The sequence below is a fragment of the Tachyglossus aculeatus genome, chromosome 14, assembly GCF_015852505.1.
Source record: "Tachyglossus aculeatus isolate mTacAcu1 chromosome 14, mTacAcu1.pri, whole genome shotgun sequence".
Lineage (NCBI taxonomy): Eukaryota > Metazoa > Chordata > Mammalia > Monotremata > Tachyglossidae > Tachyglossus > Tachyglossus aculeatus.
In genome coordinates, this window is record NC_052079.1 from 1,871,551 (window position 1) to 1,890,360 (window position 18,810).

Below are 18,810 nucleotides of genomic sequence, written 5' to 3' on the forward strand. Positions count from 1 at the left end.
TGTTGCCAACTTGGACTTCCCAAGCGCTCAGTACAGTGCTCTGCACACAGTAAGCACTCAGTAAATACGATTGATTGATTGGTTGATCATACTACGCCGCCACTACAGTTTCTGTCTCCCTGGAGCTCCACACTCTGTGAATTTGGAGGGCTGGCGAACTCCTCTTTAAATTAGCGGGAGCAGGATGAGGATGGAGGCTGCTGGTCACCCCGGGTTTCCAAACCCGCGGCTCGGGCCATGGTGACCACGGGGCAGGGCCTCACCTGAAATTGGAGTGAAGCTGGCCGGTGACCAGGAGGACGGCTGCCAGCCCCTCCAGGCAGCGCGGGACGCCGTCGCGGGCCAGGACTCGGCGGCTCAGAGACGTCACAGAGGCCAGGCCCAGGCCCGCCAGGACCGCCACCACGGCGTTGCTCTGCAGCCAGAACCGCTCCACCTGCCGAGAGACCGCTTCAATCAATCAATCGATCGATCAATCGTATTTATTGAGCGCTTACTGTGTGCAGAGCACCGGACCAAGCGCTCGGGAAGTCCAAGTTGGCAACATCTAGAGACGGGCCCTACCCAGCAGCGGGCTCACAGTCTAGAAGGGGGAGACAGACCACAAAACAAAACATATAAACCAAATAAAATAAATAGAATAGATATGTACAAGTAAAATAGAGTAATAAATATGTACAAACATATATACAGGTGCTGTAGCATTTACTGTGCGTAGAGCACTGTGCTAAATGCTTGGGAGACAACGACAGGACAACAAACGGACAAATCTCCCGACTCCCCCCTTCTAATAATAATGATGGCATTTGTTAAGCGCTTACTATGTGCAGAGCACTGTTCTAAGCGCTGGGGGGGTTACAAGGTGATCAAGTTGTCCCACGTGGGGCTCACAGTCTTAATCCCCATTTTCCAGATGAGGTCACTGAGGCTGAGAAGTGAAGTGACTTGCCCAAGGTCACACAGCAGACATGTGGTGGAGTCGGCATTCGAACCCATGACCCCTGACTCCAAAGCCCGGGCTCTTTCCACTGAGCCACGCTGCTCTAGACTGTGAGCCCACTGTTGGGTAGGGACTGGCTCTAGATGTCGCCAACTTGGGCTTCCCAAGCGCTTAGTCCAGTGCTCTGCACACAGTAAGCGCTCAATAAATACAATTGATTGATTGATTGATCCCACAGTGTGCTTACGTCTAAAGGGAGAGGCAGACGTGATTAGAAAGAAATAAATGACAGCGATGGACCTAAGTGGTTCGGGGCTGGGACGGGGAAAGGAACAAAGGGAGCAAATCAGGGCGACGCAGAACAAAGTGGGAGAGTCAGACTTAACTAAGTCAGCTTAGTGTTGTGTTGTGTATTTGTTGTTGATAGTTGTGTGTAGTTGTACATATTACTATATTTTATTAATGATGTGCATAGATCTATAATTCTATTTATCTATTTTGATGGTATTAACACTTGTCTACTCTTTTGTTTTGTCATCTGTCTACCCCTTCTACTGTTGTTGGGTAGGGATTGTCTCTGTTGCCGAATTGTACTTTCCAAGCGCTTAGTACAGTGCTCTGCACACGGTAAGCGCTCAGTAAATAGGATTGAATGAGTAGGGACTGTCCCTATCTGTTGCCAAATTGTACCTTCCAAGCGCTTAGTACAGTGCTCTGCACACAGTAAGCACTCAGTAAATACGACTGAATGAGTAGGGACTGTCTCTGTTGCCAAACTGTACTTTCTAAGTGTTTAGTACAGTGCTCTGCACACGGTAAGTGCTCAGTAAATACGACTGAATGAGTAGGGACTGTATCTGTTGCCAAATTGTACTTTCCAAGCGCTTAGTACAGTGCTCTGCACACAGTAAGCGCTCAGTAAATACGACTGAATGAGTAGGGACTGTCTCTGTTGCCAAACTGTACTTTCCAAGTGCTTAGTACCGTGCTCTGCCCACGGTAAGCGCTCAGTAAATATGATTGCACGTGTAGGGACTGTATGTGTTGCCAAGTGCTTAGTCCAGTGCTCTGCACACAGTAAGCGCTCAGTAAATATGATTGAATGAATGAATGGAGACCCCATGTCCCCAGAGGCCCCACCCGACCCAGGGAGTGGAGCCCAAGATGCCGACTGCTCCCTCTGGACTGTAAACTTGTGGGTAAGGGAATGTGTTTACTGTTATATTGTGCTCTCCCAAGTGCTTAGTACAGTGCTCGGCACACAGTAAGTGCTCAAAAGACACAACCGAGTGACACTCAGGCTCTCCAGGCCCTTCCTCAAGTTCTGCCCCACCAAGGCCAAACCTGCTCTCCCGCCCTCTCCTTTTCCTAACTCCCTTCCCCACTGGGCCCACTAGCCTTCATTCATTCAGTCGTATTTATTGAGCGCTTACTGTGTGCAGAGCACTGGACTAAGCGCTTGGGAAGTACGAGTTGGCAACATATAACCTATAAAAAAACAGCATATAGCCTTGATTCCTGCCTGATCCTGCTGCTCCGGTCTCTCCCGCCCTCTCCTTTTTCTAACTCTCTTCCCCACTGGGCCCACTAGCCTTCATTCATTCAGTCGTATTTATTGAGCGCTTACTGTGTGCAGAGCACTGGACTAAGCGCTTGGGAAGTACGAGTTGGCAACATATAACCTATAAAAAATAGCATATAGCCTTGATTCCCGCCTGATCCTGCCGCTCCGGTGAGCCCCCTTTGGGACAGGGACCAAGTCCTATCCGACTGGCCTGTATTTACCCCAACGCTGGGTACAGTGCTTGGCACCTAGCAAAGCAATCAATCAGTGGTATTTATTAAGCGCTTAATATGTGCAGAGCACCGTACTAAGCATTTAGGAGCACACAGCAGAATTCGGAGACATGTTCCCCGCCCATTTTGAGCTTACAGTCCAGAGAAGTTAAGCCCTTGCCAAACACCACTGTTATAATTATACAATTACTAATATATGATTTTTTATGGTATTTAAGTGCTATGTGTCGGGCACTGTACTAAGCACTGGGGTAGATATAAGCTAATCAGGTTGGACACAGTCCATGTCCCACATGGGGCCCAGGGGTTTATCCCCATAATAATAATAATAATAATAATATTGGTATTTGTTAAGCACTTAGTAAGTGCGAAGCACTGTTGTAAGCGCTGGGGAGGATACAGGGTGACCCATTTGACAGACGTGGTAACTGAGGCCCAGAGAAGTGAAGTGACTTGCCCAAGGTTACACATCAGACATGTGGCAGGGCCAGATTTAGAACCCAAGTCCTTCCGATTCCCAGGCCCAGGCTCTAACCGCGGAGCCCCACTGTTTCTCATGTTTATAATGGCATTTATAATGACATTTATTAAGTGCTTACTATGTGCAAAGCACTGTACTAAGCGCTGGGGAGATTAGAAGGAGATCAGGTTGTCCCATGGCAGGGCTCACAGTCTTAATCCCCATTTTACAGATGAGGGAACTGAGGCCCAGAGAAGTGAAGTGACTCGCCCAAAGTCACACGGCTGACAATGGGCAGAGCCGGGATTTGAACCCATGACCCCTGACTCCAAAGCCCCGGCTCTTTTCCACTGAGCCACACTGCTTCTCTAACAGCTGACCCTTTTTGCCCACCCCTCCCCTGCCTCCCCGTCTGGACTACTGCACTAGCCTTCTCTCTGATCTCCCATCCTCGTGTCTCTCTCCACTTCAATCCATACTTCATGCTGCTGCCTGGATTATCTTTGTCCAGAAACGCTCTGGACATATCACTCCCCTCCTCAAAAACCTCCAATGGCTACCGATCAATCTGCGCATCAGGCAGAAACTCCTCACCCTGGGCTTCAAGGCTGTCCATCACCTCGCCCCCTCCTACCTCACCTCCCTTCTGTCCTTCTCCAGCCCAGCCCGCACCCTCCGCTCCTCCACCACTAATCTCCTCACCGTACCTCGCTCTCGCCTGTCCCGCCATCGACCCCCGGCCCACGTCCTCCCCCGGGCCTGGAAAGCCCCCAATCCCTCTGCCCATCCGCCAAGCTAGCTCTCTTCCTCCCTTCAAGGCCCTGCTGAGAGCTCACCTCCTCCAGGAGGCCTTCCCAGACTGAGCCCCTTCTTTCCTCTCCCCCTCGTCCCCCTCTCCATCCCCCCGTCTTACCTCCTTCCCTTCCCCACAGCACCTGTATATATGTATATATGGTTGTACATATTTATTACTCTATTTATTTATTTATTTATTTTACTTGTACATTTCTATCCTACTTATTTTATTTTGTTGGTATGTTTGGTTCTGTTCTCTGTCTCCCCCTTTTAGACTGTGAGCCCACTGTTGGGTAGGGACTGTCTCTATGTGATGCCAATTTGTACTTCCCAAGCGCTTAGTACAGTGCTCTGCACATAGTAAGCGCTCAATAAATACGATTGATTGATTGATTGATTGATTGCTTGGCAAGGCCTCCCCCCAAAAGGTCGCCTTCCGGATTATAAAAAGAAAAATAAACTTGAGAAGAGAGGAATCTGAGATTCTACCGAAGCACGGTGTAGTGGAGAAAGAACGGGCCTAAGAATCAGAAGGTCATAGGTAGTCCCAATTCTGTCAATTGTCTGCTCTGTGGCCTTGGGCAAGTCGCTTCCCTGGGCCTCAGTTTCCTCATCTGTAAAATGGGGATTGAGACTGTGAGCCCCAAGGGGGACAGGGACTATGTCAAGCCTGATTTACCTGTGTCCACCCCAGCGCTTAGTACCGCACCTGGCATATAGTAAGGCTTAACAAATATCATAATAATACTACTTATTCTTGTTATTAAAAATAATAATAATAATATACAGGCTCTGCCTGGGAGCTGGGTGACACTTACCACGCCCATGAAGAGTGGTTTTGAAATATCTAAATTTGCCCTCCAGGCAAAGAAGAGGGAATACACGCAGAGCATGCCGGCAAAAAGCCACACCAGCGACCGATTCCGTTTGTCCCTGCAGGAAGTAAAGGTGACAGCAGATCAAAAGAGGAGGATCGGCAAAATCCCGAAATTCCAAACGACCCCAGGCACCGAGGAGGTAAGACTAGAAAACAGCCGGACTTGGAACCGGTCAACGGCTTTTTGTAATGGCATTTATTAAGCGCTTACTACGTGCTGTTCTAAGCGCTGCGGAGGTTACAAGGTGATCACAGGCTCACAGTCTTCATCCCCATTTTCCAGATGAGGGAACTGAGGCCCAGAGAAGTGAAGTGGCTTGCCCAAAGTCACCCAGCTGACAAGTGGCGGAGCTGGGATTTGAACCCATGGCCTCTGAGTCCAAAGCCCGGGCTTTTTCCATTGAGCCACGCTGCTTTGGTCTCGGCCAGTTCCGAAGAGGGCCAGGGAAGATCTGGACAGTTAACTTGAGAAGTTAAGTTGAGAAGAGAGTTGAGACTGTGAGCCCACTGTTGGGTAGGGACTGTCTCTATATGTTGCCAATTTGTACTTCCCAAGTGCATAGTACAGTGCTCTGCACATAGTAAGCGCTCAATAAATACGATTGATGATGATGATGATGATGAGAAGCAGCGTGGCTCAGTGGAAAGAGCCTGGGCTTTGGAGTCAGAGGTCATGGGTTCAAATCCCGGCTCCGCCAATTGTCAGCTGGGTGACTTTGGGCGAGTCACTTCACTTCTCTGGGCCTCAGTTCCCTCATCTGTAAAATGGGGATGAAGACTGGGAGCCCCCCGGGGGACAACCTGATCACCTTGTAACCTCCCCAGCGCTTAGAACAGTGCTTTGCACATAGTAAGCGCTTAATAAATGCCATTATTATTACCAACTTGTACTTACCAAGCGCTTAGTCCAGTGCTCTGCACAAAGGAAGCGCTCGATAAATACGATTGATTGATTAACTGAGCTCGCCATCGGGTGGACTGCCCAAACGGCAAAATAAGATTCCCAAGCCTGTGCCCGCCCCGTGCCCCTGGCCGGTTCTCCATCTCTCCAGCCCCCTGGCTTCGTAACGAAGTGAAAACGACAGCCCTCTGAAGCCAAATGGGGAGGTCTGGAAGCTCGTTGTGGGCAGGCGGGGACCGTGTCCGCCAACTCTTGTTACACCGCCCTCCCCAAGTGCTTAGTACAGTTCTCTGCACACAGTAAGCGCTCAATAAATACGATTGAATGAATGAATGAATGCTCTAGTCGGTGCTCAGTCAATACCATCGATTGACCGCAATGGTGGCGGGGAGAGTAAGATTATTCATTCAATCATATTTATTGAGCGCTTACTCTGTGCAGAGCACTGTACTAAGCACTTGGGAAGTCAATCAATCAATCGTATTTATTGAGCGCTTACTGTGTGCAGAGCACTGTACTAACCGCTTGGGAAGTCCAAGTTGGCAACATCTAGAGATGGTCCCTACCCAACAGCGGGCTCACAGTATAGAAGGGGGAGACAGACGACAAAATAAAATAGAATAGTAAATATGTACGAGTAAAATCAATCAATCGTATTTATTGAGCGCTTACTGTGTGCAGAGCACTGTACTAAGCGCTTGGGAAGTACAAGTTGGCAACATAGGGAGACAGTCCCTACCCAACAGTGGGCTCACAGTCTAAAATAGAGTAACAAATCTGCACATTACTGCAGAAAAGTCCCGCTCATCTCCATAAAAGCTCACCATACACCTTATTCATTTATTCACTCATTCAATCGTATTTATTGAGCGCTTACTGTGTGCAAAGCACTGTACTAAGCGCTGGGGAGAGTACAACCAAATGACAAACAGATCTGCACAGGAAAAACGTTCGAGACCTTGCGGTTGACGGGCAAGAGAGAGCGTGACTTACGGTTCTGCTAAGCACAGACAGGCCACGACCGCGAGGGCCTGGACATTGAAGGAGAGTTCCGCCCTCATATTTTCCACTTGAAACCTGTAAAGAAAATAAGAGGCAAATCCATCCGATTTATCCTTTACGTTAAAAAAAGCTCAACTGAAGCCATTTCCATAACGCCTAATTCGACCGGTGGGATATTAACGAAGTCCTGAGGGAGTTAGTTCAAGCAGCGTGGGCCTGGACGTGGGTTCTAATCCCGGCTCCGCCACGCATCTGCTGGGTGACCTTGGGTGAGTCACTTCCCTTCTCAGGACCTCAGTTCCCTCATCTGTAAAATAGGGATGAAGACTGTGAGCCCCATGTGGGACAGGGACTGTGCCCGAACTGATTACCATGTAGAGAAGCAGCGTGGCTCAGTGGAAAGAGCCCGGGCTTTGGAGTCAGAGGTCATGGGTTCTAATGCCGGCTCCGCCAATCGTCAGCTGGGTGACTTTGGGCAAGTCACTTCACTTCTCTGGACCTCAGTTCCCTCATCTGGAAAATGGGGATGAAGACTGTGAGCCCCCTGTGGGACAACCTAATCACCTTGTAACCTCCCCAGCACTTAGAACAGTGCTTTGCACATAGTAAGTGCTTGATAAATGCCATCATTATTATTATCATCTACCCCAGCGCTTAGTAAAGTGTCTGTACACACTTAACAAAGGCCAGATTTCTAATAAAACAAAACATGTTTATTATTATTATTACCTACCCCAGCGCCTAGTAAAATGTATGTACGCACTTAACAAATGCTAGATTTCTAATAAAACAAAACATGTTTATTATTATTATTTACCCCAGCGCCTAGTAAAGTGTCTGTACGCACTTAACAAAGGCCAGATTCCTAATAAAACAAAACATGTTTATTATTATTATTATCTACCCCAGCACCTAGTAAAGTGTCTGTACGCACTTAACGAAGGCCCGATTTCCAATAAAACAAAACACCTTTCTCCATCAAAGAAATGATTTTCCAAGGGAGCTCTCACAACCTGGGAGTGGGGTACGGAGGTCTGCCAACCCGGTGTTCCAGGGATCAAATATTCAGCGTCCCCAAACCGTAGGGCTGAGGTAACCCTTGGATTTGGGCTGCTTTGCTTCAGGGATCCTTCTGGGTCGCAAATGGGAGTCGGCCTTCGGAAATCATCTTCGTTTCAGAAGGGCTGATTTCTATTTCCCTCACACAGGGCCAGAGCGGCGCGCACCTATTTAATGAGGCTGGCTTTCCTGTCCATCTTCTAGACTGTGAGCCCGTTGTTGGGTAGGATCGTCTCTATATGTTGCCAACTTGTACTTCCCAAGCGCTTAGTAGTGTTCTGCACACAGTAAGCGCTCAATAAATACGATTGAATGAATTTATTAAGTGCTTACTACATGCATATAACTGTTCTAAGCGCTGGGGAGGTTACAAGGTGATCACACAGTAAGCGCTCAATAAATACGATTGAATGAATTTATTAAGTGCTTACTACATGCATATAACTGTTCTAAGCGCTGGGGAGGTTACAAGGTGATCACGTTGTCCCGCAGGGGGCTCACAGTCTTACTCCCCATTTTCCAGATGAGGTCACTGAGGCCCAGAGAAGTGAAGTGACTTGCCCAAAGTCACCCAGCTGACTTGGCGGGTAACTTCACTTCTCTGGGCCTCGGTGACCTCATCTGGAAAATTGGGGTTGAGACTGTGAGCCCCGCATGGGACAGGGACTGTGTCCAACCTGATTCGCTTGAATCTACCCCCAGCGCTTAGAACAGTGCCTGGCACATACTAGGCGCTTAAATACCCCCCTGCCCGCCCCCCAAAAAGCCAAGCACTAGATTTTTCTTCTCCCGCCCGTGAAGCATGGAAAATTCTTCCATCTGGTTTTTCTTTGGGCTTTTACAGAATAATAATAATAATAATGATGGCATTTATTAAGCACTTACTATGTGCAAAGCACTGTAAAAGCATGAAAAATTCTTCCATCTGGTTTTTCTTTGGGCTTTTACAGAATAATAATAATAATAATAATAATGATGGCATTTATTAAGCACTTACTATGTGCAAAGCACTGTAAAAGCATGGAAAATTCTTCCATCTGGTTTTTCTTTGGGTTTTTACAGAATAATAAGAATGATGGCGTTTATTAAGCGCTTACTATGTGCAAAGCACTGTTCTAAGCACTGGGGAGGCTATAAGGTGATCAGGTTGTCCCACGGGGGGCTCACAGTCTTCATCCCCATTTTACAGATGAGGGAACTGAGGCACAGAGAAATTAAGTGACTTGCCCCAAGTCACCCAGCTGACAATTGGCGGAGCCGGGACTTGAACCCATGACCTCTGACTCCAGAGTCCGGGATTTTTCCACTGAGCTACGAGCCACTATTTTACTTGTACATATCCATTCTATTTATTTTATTTTGTCAGTATGTTTGGTTTTGTTCTCTGTCTCCCCCTTTTAGACTGTGAGCCCACTGCTGGGTAGGGACTGTCTCTATATGTTGCCAATTTGTACTTTCCAAGCGCTTAGTACAGTGCTCTGCACACAGTAAGCGCTCAATAAATACGATTGATTGATTGATTGATTGATTTGGCAACGAGTGACCGATAGAATATTTAAGTTTACTCAGGGCTTTCTCCCCCGGGTGCCCTGTGAAGGCAAGCGATGGCAGAAGGGACCATTTTTCACGACACCTCAACTTGTTGGATCCTTTAAGGGGCCGGGGCCGACTGCCTCCCTGCCGAAGTAGAGAAGCAGCGTGACTCAGTGGAAAGAGCCCGGGCTTGGGAGTCAGAGGTCGTGGGTTCCCATCCCGGCTCCGCCACTTACCAGCCGGGTGACCTTGGGCAAGTCACTTCACTTCTCGGTGCCTCAGTTCCCTCATCTGTAAAATGGGGATTTAGTCTGTGAGCCCCACGTGGGACAACCTGATGCCCTTGTTACTACCCCAGTGCTTGGCATAGAGTAAGCGCTCAATAATAATAATAATAATGATGGTATTTGTTAAGCGCTTACTATGTGCAAAGCACTGTTCTAAGCGCTGGGGAAGATACAAGGTTATCAGGTTGTCCCACATGGGGCTCACAGTCTTAGTCCCCATTTTACAGATGAGGGAACTGAGGCCCAGAGAAGTTAAGTGACTTGCCCAAAGTTACACAGCTGACAAGTGGCAGAGCTGGGATTCGAACCCATGACCTCTGACTCCAAAGCCCATGATCTTTCCACTAAGCCACAGCTGCTTAACAAATACCATCATCATTATTATTATTATAATGGGCTTAATAAAGGCAAGGTCATTTACTGGCCCCAAGTCCTAAAGAACCCTTTCTATTGGCTCCATGATGGCACTTCAATGACTCAAGTCTCCAGAGAACTGACTAGACGAAGCGCTGAAGATCCCAGTCAGCAGGGCGTGTGGGGGAGTTGCAGAGGCCTACCATGTCCACCTTGGGAGAGATGTTATAAAAACACTTCTAAAAGGAAAAAATAAAATAAAATTCCAGGACCAGAAACAAATTCTTCCTAAACGAGAACGGAGGGAGGAATTCGGAGTCAAATAGAAAGGTGGGGAAGAAGCGAGGCTGCGTTTTCTGGGGCGTGAGCGCGGGGGGCGGAGCCGCTACTCACAGCAGGATCTCGGCCAGACTGGATCCCGTCTCCGACTTGGCCTGGTCGTAGAGAGAAACAGGTCCGGTTTACGATGCGGTTGGGAGAGAGGCTCAACTCTGTCATCATCATCAATCGTATTTATTGAGCGCTTATTATGTGCAGAGCACTGTACTAAGCGCTTGGGAAGTACAAATTGGCAACACATAGAGACAGTCCCTACCCAACAGTGGGCTCACAGTCTAAAAGGGGGAGACAGAGAACAAAACCAAACATACTAACAAAATAAAATAAATAGGATACGCTTCTTTCCCCCGCGCTGGGCTGGGGTTCGGGGATAAATGCTAAAAAAACTACCCCAATACGTCCACTTATATATTCCATCGCGGGAAATCATTTAGGGTAGGAAGCTAGCACACATCCGACTCCCAACAACAGCCCCCACGTAAACCAACCCAAGGACTCCAGGGCCTGTCTCCCCCTGGGCGATCATTCATTCATTCATTCATTCAGTCGTATTTACTGAGCACTTACTGTGTGCAGAGCACTGTACTAAGTGCTTGGGAAGTACAAGTTGGCAACATATAGAGACGTTTCCCTACCCAACAGCGGGCTCACAGTCTAGAAGGGGGAGACAGACAACAAAACGAAACATGTGGACAGGTGTCAAGTGGTCAGAACAAATACAATTAAAGCTAGACGCACATCATTAACAAAATAAATAGTAAATATGTGCAACTAAAATATAGTGACAAATCTGTACAGACATATATAAGGTGCTGTGGGGAGGGGAAGGAGAAGAGGAAAAAGGGGGCTCAGTTTGGGAAGGCCTTCTGGAGGAGGTGAGCCCTCAGTAGGGCTTTGAAGGGAGGAAGAGAGCTAGCTTGGCGGATGTGCGGAGGGATATGTTTGTACGTATTTATTACTCTATTTTATTTTGTTAATGTGTGTTGTTTTGTTGACTGTCTCCCCCTTCTAAACTGTGAGCCCACTGTTGGGTAGGGACCGTCTCTATATGTCATCAATTTGTACTTCCCAAGCGCTTAGTACAGTGCTCTGCACACAGTAAGCGCTCAATAAATATGATTGAATGGATGAATGAATGAATTCCAGGCCAGGGGGAGGACGTGGGCCGGGGGTCGACGGTGGGACAGATCATCCCTCAACCCCGCCGACACCCTCTGTTCCCAAGGCCGCAGAAGAGGCAACCGCCGCCCCCAGCAGAGAGAGAGAGAGAGATGGGGGAATCCGGACGTACCAGGTTGAATGTCCCGTACTCTTCCCTGAGGAAATGGGTGAGGAATCCCGAGAGCGTCGTCTGATCCCCCCAGGTCCAGCGGGCCCGGTTAAGGCCCGAGGAGACGGGCAGGTAGAGGTAAGGCAGGAGGCCGGCCGAGAAGCAGAGCGTCAGCTTGGCCAAGCGGCCCCCGGACAGCTCCTGCGGCAACACCCGGGCGGGCTCACCGTCAGCGCCGGGTCCCGGACGGCTCGGGCCGGGCGCCGACCGCCTGGCGGGCGAACGGTGTGGCCTGCTGGAAAGAGCCCGGGCCTGAGCATCAGAGGACCTGGGTTCTAATCCCGGCTCCGCCACGCGCCCAGCAAGTTTTGGAAGCCTACCTTTTCCCTGAGAAGGCGGAGCAGGACCCACGGAGCGATGCACAGGACGTAGAGGGCTATGGTGTGCTGATTGCATAAACTCAGGCCACAGCAGAAGGCGCCCATCTGAGCTACCTGAGGAGAAACCGAACAGACCGAGAAAGCGCACCAGCTGGAGAGGTTTGGTTAGGTCAGAGAGACGGGCAGGTGAGGCACAGGAAACAAGGGGGAGGCATCGCTAAACTGTCCGAGCCCACCCAGATCCCCTGGTCGCTCGAGGGGCAGCCAGGGTAACGACGAGGGGATCCCCCGATCCGCCAGGTCTTAGGCCGGCTCCTCTGATCTCACCCGTTCCCACTCATAGGCCTTTGGGAAAATGCCAACCGAGCTCTTGTCGGAAGTTGAGGAGGGCGAGGCCTTCTAACTCGCGATCACCTGAATGGTAAAGCGTCGTTGAAAAACAGCGGGGGCTCCAGGGGTGTAGGGAATTTTTGCCACCCCTTCTTTCCTTGTCGGTGTGCTCGGGGGGGGGAGGGCCCTGCCAGAAGGGCCCAGGGGCGGAGGGCTAGAAAAAGGATGACTTCCCCGAGGACTTACGGATACCTTTGACCTCTCTTGGGCAGCGGACGCCTCCTCGAACCGAACGGCCAGAGCCATGAGCAGCCCCACGAACACGTTGTTCAGGCTGAAGACCTCAGCGGCGGTGGACCACTGCCACGTCAGGCGCGAAAAGGAGAACATCCCCGAAGCCAGGATCCCTCCAGCGAAGGAGCCGGAAAGCCTGCAAAGGAGAGGATGCGAAATCGTCTTTTCCCGCAGAGAACGAATGCCACAGGAATGGAAGGGGGTGACAGGGATGGCCTGCGACCCGTCGGGACGCCGCGTGGCTATCGTATCTTTAATTCGGGAGCGCGTCTCCTCGGAACTGGGGCCGAGGGCGGACCCCTGCTCAGACTTCAGGGACCCTAGAGAAGCCCCGAGGAGACGGGGGGCGGGGAGGCTCATGACACAGAAAGCATAAAACATCGGCAGCTTGTTGGGTTTGCGTGGGCTGACGTGACTGTAGCTCAGCCCACACAAAGAATAATATTAATACTACTCCTCAAGTGCCCGGCACTGACTGTTCTAAGCACTGGGATAGATATAAGTCAATCCAGGTTGGACACAGTCTCTGTCCCACAAGGTACTCACACCCTTAATCCCCATTTTACAGACGAGGTAACCGAGGTCCAGAAAAGCAATGTGACTTGCCCAAGGCCACACAGCAGACATGTGGCGGAGCTGCGATTAGAACCCAGGTCCTCCTGACTCACAGGACCGTGCTCGAGCCACTAAGCCACGCTGAATAGCACGTGCAATCGGAGACACGGGGTTTCCCAGAGGAAATTTAGGCCTCGTCGAGTCCCGCCTCACGTGGCCCCCGCTTTAGCAAGAAAAACGATGGCCCGTGGTGTGAGGAGGGGAAGATCGAAGCTCTGCTCTGGGCCATCTTTTTCATTCTGAAACCTCCCTGAAGGACTCTGAAGGTGTCAGTCTCCCCGGAAGCCAGCGTCCACGTGTGGGATAGCGGAGTGATGGAATCGACCTGCCCCCGGATGCGAAGAGGCGGGAGGAGGCGCGGAATGACCCAAGCTAAGGCTAAAGAGGGAGGCAGTTCCCAGCCGGACGACGTTACCACAATCCAGCGGCCGCCTCGGTAAAAGGATCGATGAAACACCCGCTGGCTGAGTGCCCGCCACTAAGATATTGCGGACAGCTTAAACCGCTCCGGAAGACTCAAGCCTCAGGAGTTCTGAGCCACATTTCGCTCATGCCCTACCTCGGCTGGGTGAAGCAAAAATGGGGCTTCCCTTTGAACGGGGTGTGAGGGTGCCTGAATCAAAGCTCAAAAGCGCCTCAATTTTTGTTTGTTCGTTTGTTTTTATATGGCATGGGCCAGGCACCGTTCTAAGCGCTGGGGTAGATACAGGGTAATCAGGTTGGACACACTCCCTGTCTTGCATGGGGCTCACGGTCTTCATCCCCAATTTACAGGTGAGGGAATTGAGGCCCAGAGAAGTGAAGGAGGAGGAGGAGAAACAAGAGTGCCAGGGAAAAACCGGAGTTTGGGAGAGTCGGTTTCACATTCAGGTGCCTCTGGGTGGCAATGGCGCTTTTAAAAAGTTACCAAGTCCTAAACCTGGGCAAGTGAGGAGAGACCGTGGGCCTTCTGCTGGATTCAGGAATCCGGGGGCTGCGAAGGAGTAACAATAATAATGATAATATTTGTTAAGTGATTACTATGTGCCAAGCACAGTTCTAAGCACCGGGGTAGATAATAATAATAATAATGGCATTTATTAAACGCTTACTATGTGCAAAGCACTGTTCTAAGTGCAGGGGAGGTTACAAGTTGATCAGGTTGTCCCACGTGGGGCTCACAGTCTTCATCCCCATTCTGCAGATGAGGTCACTGAGGCCCAGAGAAGCGAAGTGACTTGCCCAAAGTCACCCAGCTGACAAGTGGTGGAGCCGGGATTTGAACCCATGACCTCTGACTCCAAAGCCCGGGCTCTTTCCACTGAGCCATGCTGCTTCTCTACAGACTAGTCAGGTTGGACACAATCCCCGTCCCACATGGGGCTCACGCTCGTATTCTCCAATTTACAGATGAGGTAAGTGAGGCCCGGGGAAGGGAAGTGACTTACCCAAGGTCATATAACGGACGAGCGGTGGAGCTGGGATTAGAACACAGGCCTTTCCGACTATGAGGCCCAGGCTCTAGCCTCTAAGCCACGCTGCTTCTGAAGGGAAGAGGTTTCCTTCTCACTCTGCAACCTCCAAGACGGGAGGAATCCAATGGGCGCTGCCCATCGTCCCCTCTCCCCCCAACCTTCAGTCCTCTCCGTCCCCCTAAATCAGCTCCCTGCAAACCCTGGGGCTGGCCAGACCGCCCAGGAGCCGTTCTCCCGGACCTCGTTTCACTGGCCAAATCCTCTACTTCCCAACGCTGCACTGTTTAGACTTGAAAGGAAAAACAGTGTTTTCGTTTAATAAAGCACTTCCGAAGCGCGTTCCGAAGGGAGTCATTTTCAAAATACGCATTCGATGGGAGGGACGGGACGAAACAGGGCTCGTAAATCTCACTGGTTTGTAATGCTGCTAAAAGGATTGATGCATTCAACCCAAATCTCTGGCTGAATGATCTTTTCTTTAAAAACATTTGGAAGGAACATTCAGCCTGGGTTGTCATCTGAGTGGTTTCATGAAACTGCCATCTTTAATCTCTTGCTATAAACTACCCGGAACATATGGAAAAGCCACCCTAGAGAGGGGCTACGCTAATTCTTATTGAGAGAGCCCAGACAATTTCCATCTGCCCAAATCACACCAATCTCACAATCCCCCACCTCGGGACTCTATGGCAGGGGTGTCTCCCACATGAAACTTTCAGCGTGGCCTAGCGAAAAGAGCCCAGGCCCACGAGTCAGAGGATGTGGGTTCTAATCCCGGCTCTGCCGCTTGTCTGCTGTGTGACCTCGGGAAAGTCACTTTGCTTCTCTGGGCTTCCTCATCTGTAGAACGGGGATTAAGGCTGGGAGCCTCATGTGGGACAGATTACCTTGTATCTTCCCCAGGGGTAAGAAAAGTGCTTGGCACACGGTGAGCGCTTAAATACCACAGTTATTTTCTCAAGATAATGTGGCCCTGGACAAAATCCGGCCCCAAGCAGAAGAAATGTCTCCCTTTTAACCAGAAGGCCATCCGTAAAAACCTTCAAACGACACCACCAAAGCACGGAACCAACCCGGGCCAACTCTTGCCAGCAGGAAAGGTTAAAATCCGCTGCTTCTACTGGAAGCGAGCCATCCGCTTTTCACTTTGCTTCTTCCTTTCTCTCAAGAGACGCTGCCGCCCCGAATGTCGGAAGAGAGCGTAAACCGGGGGCTTTTGGACATTTTTAAAACTACACCCCCCAGGCCAGAACAGACATCAAGCCAATGAGAAGTTCGTTCGCCCCCACCTCTCCCCCACATCCTGCCCCTGGCCTGGGACGCTCTCCCTCCTCTTACCCTGAGAAGCAGAGTGGCTCAGTGTAAGCAGCCCGGGGCTTTGGAGTCAGGGGTCACGGGTTCAAATCCCGACTCTGCCAACTGTCAGCTGTGTGACTTTGGGCAAGTCACAACTTCTCTGTGCCTCAGTTCCCTCATCTGTAAAATGGGGATTAAAACTGTGAGCCCCCCGTGGGACAACCTGATCACCTTGTAACCTCCCCAGCGCTTAGAACAGTGCTTTGCACATAGTAAGCGCTTAATAAATAAAATTATTATTATTATTACCCGACAATGACTCCCCTCCACTCTAAAGCCTTACTGAAGGCCCATCTCCTCCAAGAGCCCTCCCCTGACTAAGCCCTCCTTTCCTCTCTCCCACACCCTTCTGCGTCACCCTGACGTGCTCCCTTTATTCACCCCCCCTCCCAGCCCCATACCACTTATGTCCATATCTCTCATTTATTTCTTTCTATTCACGTCCGTCTCGCCCTCTAGACTATAAACTCGTTGTGGGCAGTGAATGTGCCCGTTTGTTATATTTTACTTGAATGCTTAGTATGGGGCTCTGCGCACAGTAAGCGCTCAATACGAACACGCTTTATTAAACAAAAAAACAAACTGGTTTTTCTTTCAAGTCTAAACAGTGCAGCGATGAACTCCAGAGCTTTGCATGAATGAATAAATGAATAAGGAGGTCTTCCCAGACTGAGCCCCTTTTTTCCTCTCCCCCTCCCCATCACCCCCACCCTACCTCCTTCCTCTCCCCACAGCACCTGTATATATGTTTGTACAGAGTTATCACTCTATTTTACTTGGACATATTTACTAGTCTATTTATTTTGTTAATGATGTGCATCTAGCTTTATTTCTATTTATTCTGATGACTTGACACCTGTCCATGTGTTTTGCTTTGTTATCTGTCTCCCCCTTCTAGACTGTCAGCCCGTTGTTGGGTAGGGACCGTCTCTATATGTTGCCAACTTGTACCTCCCAATCAATCAATCGTATTTATTGAGCGCTTACTGTGTGCAGAGCACTGTACTAAGCGCTTGGGAAGTACAAGTTGGCAACATATAGAGACAGTCCCTACCCAACAGTGGGCTCACAGTCTAAAAACTCCCAATGCTTAGTCCAGCGCTCTGCACACAGTAAGTGCACAATAAATACAATTGAATGAATGAATAGGTTTTTCCAGGAAAAATCCAAAACCACCATGTACGATCCCTGCACCAAACTATCCCGAAGCTGGAGAACCAGAGTGGCTAACCAAGTGCGACAAGCCATGAGAGGGACCCTCTTCAGAAAAGACCCGTTGGGTACGTGACCATTTCTGGACCGGCCTACGCCTCTATGGTAAATGGCAGCCACCCAGCCGTTTCGCATTTTCCCTCCCCGACTCCTCGCCTCTTCCTTAGCCTGTGACTACCGGATTCCTTAGCCTTGATTCTCTCTCTGACTTGGCCTGGTGAGAAGAAGTCCTCCCACCCGAAAGACACTTCCACAGGCACGTCTCAAGACTTCTGGACAGAGCAGAACTCCGTCCTCGTCGGTTCGAGCACTTATACGCCAAGGCAACACCTGGACTGGTCCACCCCGAGATGGGCAGGGTGAGATGGGGTGCCTCGGAGGGATCTTTGGGGGCTCTTGGGAGATTCTAAAGGAGGCATTAGTTGCCAAATCCTCTAGACTGTAAGCTCCTTGTGGGCAGGGAATGCATCTACCAACTGGGCTGTATTAGACCCTCCCACCAGGCTCTGCGCTCAGTAAATACCATTGACTGATTGTGCAGATGGCTTGCGGGGAAGCAGTGTTGCCAAGTGGTTAAAACACAGGCCCGAGGGCTGGAGAATCTGCGTTCTAATCTCGGCGTCGCCACTTGCCTGCTGGGGGACCTTGGGCAAGTCATGAGCCCACTGTTGGGTAGGGACCGTCTCTATATGTTGCCAATTTGTACTTCCCAAGCCCTTAGTACAGTGCTCTGCACACAATAAACGCTCAATAAATACGATTGATTGATTCTCTGTGCCTATTTCCTCCACTATGGAATGGGGATTCAATGACGATTCTCCTTCCTACTTAGACCGCGGGGCTGGGAATGTATCCAGCCCGATTAACTTGTATAATGACAATGGCATTTGTTTAGCGCTGACTGTGCGCTGGGCACTGATCTAAGCGCTGCGGGGGATACAAGGTGATCAGGTTGCCCCACGTGGGGCTCACAGTCTTAATCCCCATTTTACAGATGAGGGAACTGAGGCCCAGGGAAGTGAAGTGACTTGCCCAAAAGTCACACAGCTGACAAGTGGCGGAGCCAGGATTAGAATAGACAGAACTTGTATCTAACTCCGCTACTCAGAACGGTGCTCGACACGTACGAGGGACTTTAGAATCCAGCACTTAAAACAGTGCTTTGCACATAGTAAGGGCTTAATAAATGCCATCATTATTATTATTATTAAACCAAAACGGAGAAACCACCCCCCACGGTTCTGCATCCCCAGATCATCCCGGTTCCGTTCCCGTCCCTTCGGCAAACCAATGTAACGTGGTCCCGTGGGAACAGGTGTGGGATTTGTGAAGGGGTAATAATAATAGTAATAATAATAATATTATTCCTCTGGGCTTCCATCTGCTCGCTGGCTGGGCTAGTCTCAGCCCTTCTCCAGCCCTGCTCCTCTCCCCCCTAAGTCAAGTTTCAGCCAGAGTTACGACCCACGGCCGCCAGAGCTGGAAAAAGACTTCACCTGTCGTGCTAAGACTCTGGGGTGCCTCTGACCTACCCCCTAAAATTTTCCTCCTCTGA

General features: G+C 50.0%; 1 protein-coding gene across 1 annotated transcript in view; it reads right to left on the bottom strand.

Annotated features, from left to right (window-relative positions):
• TMEM260 (transmembrane protein 260) overlaps nt 1–18,810 on the bottom strand; it is a 49,469-nt gene that overhangs the window by 12,874 nt on the left and 17,785 nt on the right. Inside the window, exons 4-10 of the mRNA XM_038756713.1 lie at nt 12,577–12,754; nt 11,995–12,108; nt 11,636–11,815; nt 10,399–10,439; nt 6,764–6,847; nt 4,811–4,925; nt 264–436 (exon numbers count right to left, since the gene is read on the bottom strand). Coding sequence (XP_038612641.1) covers nt 264–436; nt 4,811–4,925; nt 6,764–6,847; nt 10,399–10,439; nt 11,636–11,815; nt 11,995–12,108; nt 12,577–12,754 — 885 coding nt within the window. The remainder of the gene's footprint in view (nt 1–263; nt 437–4,810; nt 4,926–6,763; nt 6,848–10,398; nt 10,440–11,635; nt 11,816–11,994; nt 12,109–12,576; nt 12,755–18,810) is intronic.